Source organism: Heloderma suspectum, chromosome 4 (assembly GCF_057233095.1).
Source record: "Heloderma suspectum isolate Gila_16-S chromosome 4, 16-S_ref, whole genome shotgun sequence".
Taxonomy (NCBI): domain Eukaryota; kingdom Metazoa; phylum Chordata; class Lepidosauria; order Squamata; family Helodermatidae; genus Heloderma; species Heloderma suspectum.
The window spans coordinates 279,883,862-279,889,861 of NC_139461.1; the positions used below are offsets into that span (position 1 = coordinate 279,883,862).

Genomic DNA, 6,000 nt, shown 5'->3' on the forward strand with positions numbered 1-6,000 from the left:
AGTAAAGGCGACGGGAGGGCAGATCCACCTGGCCCACCCCAAAGAAGTTCATGATATGAAGTTTAATAGTGGCATAGGGAAGTTGAAGACAAGGGTAATGTGTAGGGGCGAGAGAGAAATCTGCGAGGTTCTTATTTTAACGTGAACCTTATCTAATTTGCACTTTTCTGAATTTTACAAAGAAATTCACATACTAAATGCATATGTTAGGGGAACGTGTGCACAAAAATACATATATTAATGAAAATAATATATTTTGTTAAAATTACATTTGGAAAGCATTGCATGCAAAATGCATATATTAGAAGAAATGTGGATTTTTGTGTGGGCTGTTTTTTTTTTTTTTTTTAAAGGAAACTGATGCAGGAATAAGACAGAATGAACTTAAGGTTGAAAAAAAAGAGGATCTGAGTGCAACTGAAATTTGCCATTTATCCATCCCTAGTAATAAGTAGGGCTGAGCTATCACAACCATTTCCATTAGCATCAAAATTTGCTCCCTTTTGTAGCAATGAAAGTGTTCTGCTCTTCAGAACGTATTACCCTGAATAGACTACTGCTTTTGATCTCATCTATGTGACCAATGTTAGAAGCTCTCACAGTAATTTAGCTTCATTTGCCCGCAGTGACATCAGCAAATGCAGCTAAATTTGATGGGTGACTTTAAATCGTGACCGCCTTACAATCACCGTGTGATCGCTGATTGGTTGGGATCATGTAGCGAAGGAGACAGTAACCCGAAGCTGGGGAGAAAAAGAACACTGAAGAAGCAGCAGAGCAGGGGAACAATGGCAGTGGAAATGCAAATATGCTTGGTAGTAGAGGGGCCTTTGGGAAACATTTCAACCCTCTAAAACCACTGCTTTGCACTACCCCAAAACTAAAATGGGTGACTAATTGGCAGAGTGCTAATAATAGGGGTTGGATGTGAGCAAATGCAGTTGCACCATTAGAACTGGAGGTGAAGATGGGTGGGGGTGGGACGTTACGCAAGGAATTTACTTAATTTGGTTCTCCCTCCTCCTAGGAATGGGTACAAGTTTCTCTACTGTTCAGCCAGAGCCATTGGCATGGCACACATCACCAAAGGATACCTTGAATGTGTCAGTGACCAGGGCTGTGTGCTCCCAAAAGGTCCTATCCTGCTGGCACCTAGTAGCCTCTTTTCAGCCTTTCATAGGTACGTTTTCTCCTTGTAATCATGCAGCTTGGTTGTGTTTGGCTCCTGCAACCACAACGTAGAGTTTGTTTCACCAGTTTCTGTTTGCTTCATCTTCTTCAGTATTGTGAAGGACAGGAAGCTAACTTAGCACAAGGGTGCAAATTTTGGGGGGAAACAATAACAGGAAAGATCTGTTTTGTTTTGCATATTTGGATAGCGTTATGTGCTGGAGACCATTTTTCATATTTTCATTTCACATCATGTATGTGAAATTTGAGGGATGTCTGCTTGCACAGGGGAGGATTTCAAAAGTATGAAAGATGCAATTTCAAATGTTGGGTTGCAAGTTCTTTGAAACGTGTTGCCTTAAATAAACTAAAGTTTTGCCCTTGCCATAAGCATCCCAAAGTTCAGCACTTTACTCGTTTCCATAATAACCAACAGCAGCCATCTACTTATTTGGGAGAAAATGATGGGGACGGTGATAGGTGTGCAGAGAGAGTATAGGCTGGTGCTGGCCAAGTCCCCTGATGCTCACATACCCACTGTTATCACCAATCTCAGACAGTCCATATCCCTGCTGATTAGGGATGTTGGAGAAATCTGCAACAGAATCAAATGGGTTTGGATTTCTATGAATCTAACCTACAGATTCCACAGTGGACCAGCTTTTCCCAAGTCGCATGGATTCTGTGGACTTGCAGACCATTTTTTTTTTAACTTTCTGGAATTCTACATAGATTTAGTCATTCAAAAATGCATTAAAAAAAAACCCATCTGAAAATGCGCATTTCCCCCCATAGGCTAAAGCATGAAAATGTGCATTTTGAGGAGATTTGCGCCTGTTGATGGGATTTGTGCATTTTGGGGGGATTTGCCCATTTGCACAAGTGCAAATTTTGTGCAAATTTGGGAAATTTAAAAAAAAAACCCAATTCCTTCAATAGAACGAAAGGCACCTGACAAACCGCGAAACACATATGGAACAACGGGCTAAATTAGGGCCCATAGGCCAGGAGTTCTGATACAGATTATTATTTCCCCCTTTTAAAATTCTTATCTATTTATCCAGAGATGTGGGGGAGCACAGTCACCACTGAGCCACTGATACAATGTCTGTCTGCCATGTTACAGGGAAGTGATTGAGAAGAAGCCGGAAGTCTTCAAAATTGCCTGCTTGACCGACATCCGGAATCTGTTCGGCTCCAACAGGCAGCCCTTCCATGCTGCCTTTGGGAACAGAACAAATGTGAGTGTGAGTGTGTGGGATGCAGATGAAGGAGGCAGGGTCTTTCCCTTGGGAAATCCCTGCATTGTCCTGACCTTTGTCTTGTTCTGTCATTTTTCGAGCAGGACGTCTATGCCTACAAGGAAGTGGAGCTGCCAGAATCCCGTATATTCACTGTGAACCCCAAAGGGGAGCTGATCCAGGAGCACATAAAAATTCACAAGTCCACGTAAGCTTGCAATTGTGCCCAGAGTAGCATTTCCTTCATAGTGTGCAAAGCTGTTTGCATGGCAATGTATAGTTAGTGCTATTGAAAATTCACCAGTCAAATTTCTTTGGCAAAGTAACCCACAATCTGCAGCAAGAAAATCAGTTTTCTCCTCTCCCCTCCCCTCCCCTGTAGCATTTAAGAATACTTGTCTTGTGATACAGCCTCATGTTATGAGTTTTTTTGGCTCCACCAACATCAGCCAATGAGGGACAGGGCAGGGCCAACATCAGAGGCAGGCATGGTCGGGCACTTGCCGAGAGTCCACACTCCAGCAAGGGGCCCACTGGCAAGAGCCCCCTGGACATGCTCCTCTTCTTCACCATTGCCACCTGCTTGCTCACCTGCCTCTCACTCTGGTCCAGACAATGGTGGTGGTAAGAAGGAGGAGCAGTAGATGCCACTGCCCACTTGCTCACTGGCTCTCTGCCTGTCAAGCAAGCAAGTGGTACCAATTATGAGAAAGAAAAGCAGTAGCAATAGCAGCTGGTGACAATGGCTGTGAGAAGGTAGACTGACTGAGGGAGGGGGCATTGAGGGTGTCTTGCCTAACCTGGAGCTGGCACTGGCTCATGGTGATTGGACGCTTGCAACATGATGTCACTGCAACATATGGTGAGCATTCCTAAAAGTGACAGGAGTGGATGACAGAGCAGTGTAGGTGCAATGTCTACTCCCACCCTTGTGCAAGCTTTGTTCCACAACCAGTAGCATAATATTTTGTCTCCTCGTGTCTAGGGTCAATGAGGGAAATAATATTTGTTACCTTAGGGCCAAAACGGACATTACTTGTGTGTCTAGCAGTTATATCTTTACTTACTTACTTACTTACTTTTGAGTAGGTACAGGGGGCCAGATCTTAAAAGCTCCCCTACCACCTTGCTAGAGACCAAATCCAGATTGGGAGCCCTGCACCTGCTCTAAAAATAAATAAATAACAATAGACATTACTGCTGGGTACACATTTAAAGTTATATCTGTTTTGGACTTTAGTGAAATCCAAGGGAGATGCATACTCCAAGGCGATGGGTGAGAGTGCAAGAAAGGAGACTTGCTGTCTTGAAGCTTTCATGTCCTATTTCTTCTAGATACGATCGGCTGGGCGAGATGGTAGAGCTCCTCTTTCCACCTATCGGCAAGGATGTGAGCGTTTCCTTGGTTTTCCCAGAGTACAGCCAATTCTGCTTCTGGAGACCACCACTGCCCTCAGTTGACTTTGAAGACTTTGCCTGACAATGGAGAACCAGCATCCTCCCGAAGGATCGTGAACTGTTGGTCCTCTAGTATGATGGGCAAGGCCGCAAACCCATCTTGCAACATTCTTCCCACTATGTGAAATACTTGGGCCTTCAGAAAGGCTGTGTGTCTAAGAGCATCTAGACCTGTCATTCCCCTTTGTTTCCAAGGGAAAGTATGGAAAAGGGGGTCTCTTGACCCAGGATTTGACAAACTGGTTTATGCCGTATGACTGAGTGCATTTTTCCTGTAAACTCAATGCATTTATGAGGTCCTTAAGCATCTGAATTGTGTCCTCTATTCTTAAAGTTGGCAAGAGGCTTGATGGTGGCTTGGTTGAGTATTAAAAAAGCTGTTAGTCTCCCCCCCACACACACACACACTTTTTGCCTGATGGCATCTATAGTAGGTGTCAGCAGAAACCACATGCTTTGGAGGAGGAAATAGGAAAATTCTGCTAATTGACATTTTAGAACAATCTGTGGTGGGTGATATTAACAAATTGCTGAGGAATTCCTCTCTGGCTTTGTTGGACAACTGCTGTCACAATAACGATGGAGATTCACTGATGGCATAAGCCCTATTCAGGCATTCTCAATCCGGTTAGATCAAATACTCAAAGACGGAGAGTGTGGTAGCCCCGCCCCCTTCTGGTGTCACATTCATCACCCTCTACATGTGGAAGGTGACCATCTGAAGAGAAGAGTCTCCTCTATCCATTCTCTCTATGTGAACCAGAACACTAATTTTCCAGCGTCCTTGCTTGTGTGATTTGCTTCCACGGATAGAGGAGGTTATCCCACTCAGATAGTTACCACCCACAAGTAGTGGGTGATGAATGCGACAAAGAAGAGGGGCAGAACTGGAGTGCTTTCACTCCTTGCATTTTTCATTTAACTGGATTGAGAGTCCCTGAATAGGTATGTGTCAGTATGTGTTTACCTGAATAGGGCTTTAATCAGTAAGTGCCTTAATAATCTCTCTCTCTCTCTCTCTGTGTGTGTGTGTGTGTGTGTTTTCTCCCCCTTCCTGAAAGGTTGAAGGTGATATGTTATTAGAGGCAATCTTGTGCATGGAGTACGCATTTATCCCCACTCTCATCTCTATTCACAGGTTTTGTAGGATGTTTAAAAATGAGCAAATCTTGTGTGACCAGAGATGACAGTGGATCAGAAGAAACGATACCTCTATCATAGCCACTTTCAGTTCTCCAGCTATTGTCTCTCTCCGCTCTTTGTTGGTTATAGTAACATCCGATGTTAGGTAGTCATCATAAATGATGTCCTCTCCGAAGCTGGTTTTTGTTTGTTTTTTTGAGGGAAGTCACTGCTGCTTCTGAATTTCAAATAGACCCTAGTACTACTGAGCCTCTCCTGGATCCTGAACTCTAGCTCCTGTCTTGAATGTAGTGACATGCAAGCACCCTCCCCATGCGTAGTTACCATGGGTTGTTTAAGATATGGCAGCAAGTTAGAGATGCAATGTTGGCAGCGAAGAATCTAATTGGTGAGGTGCCTCCCAGAATGCATTGCTTTATGATGCTGTGGTTTCTTTTAGACTGCTGCTTGGCTACATATGTAATGACAGATCAAACATGCACTTGATGTGGTGGTTCACACAGCCCAAGATTTGTGCCCTTGTGGCCACTGTTATTCTGGACTATTGTAGCTTATGCCTCTTTACAGCTGGCTGTCTTTTGTATGGGAAGACACCCGAAATCCTTCCTGAGTCACGTGTGCAACTTTTTAGCACTTGGATTAGAATTGGGAGGGAAAGTAAGTACATAACAGCAAGCAAAGAAGGGTGGCAACAAAGTGTTCCGGGACACTCTGTAGATTTCCCCCCCTGACCATTGGCAGCATTGCTGTGAATTTAGTGAAGACAGGAGACCTGGATTCAACCCAGGCCACCAATTCTTGTTCTACAACACATAACACTTGCCTCCTTTTGAACCTAGATAGGACTTCAGTGCACTAAGGGGTGGTATGACATGAGTGCTGTGAGCTATTTACACTGTGATGCATCTGCTGATCCATACTTAATGCAAATTGGGGCAAAAAGACTCTGCTGTGCAGGTGTGGCAATACAATATTTTTGAATATCTGA

At 43.9% G+C, this 6,000-nt stretch overlaps 1 protein-coding gene across 6 annotated transcripts in view; it reads left to right on the forward strand.

Annotated features, from left to right (window-relative positions):
• The window catches only part of LPIN3 (lipin 3), a 74,272-nt gene extending 68,272 nt beyond the window's left edge, over window positions 1–6,000 (forward strand). For 5 of the 6 annotated variants that reach the window (XM_084853963.1, XM_084853966.1, XM_084853965.1 and 2 more), the window contains 4 exons: window positions 1,028–1,180; window positions 2,297–2,411; window positions 2,516–2,619; window positions 3,747–6,000. In XM_084853963.1, the coding sequence (XP_084710089.1) occupies window positions 1,028–1,180; window positions 2,297–2,411; window positions 2,516–2,619; window positions 3,747–3,891 (517 nt within the window). In that variant the 3' untranslated portion in view covers window positions 3,892–6,000. Of the gene's footprint in view, window positions 1–1,027; window positions 1,181–2,296; window positions 2,412–2,515; window positions 2,620–3,746 lie in introns of those variants that run through there. The other variant, XM_084853967.1, reaches the window with a different exon arrangement.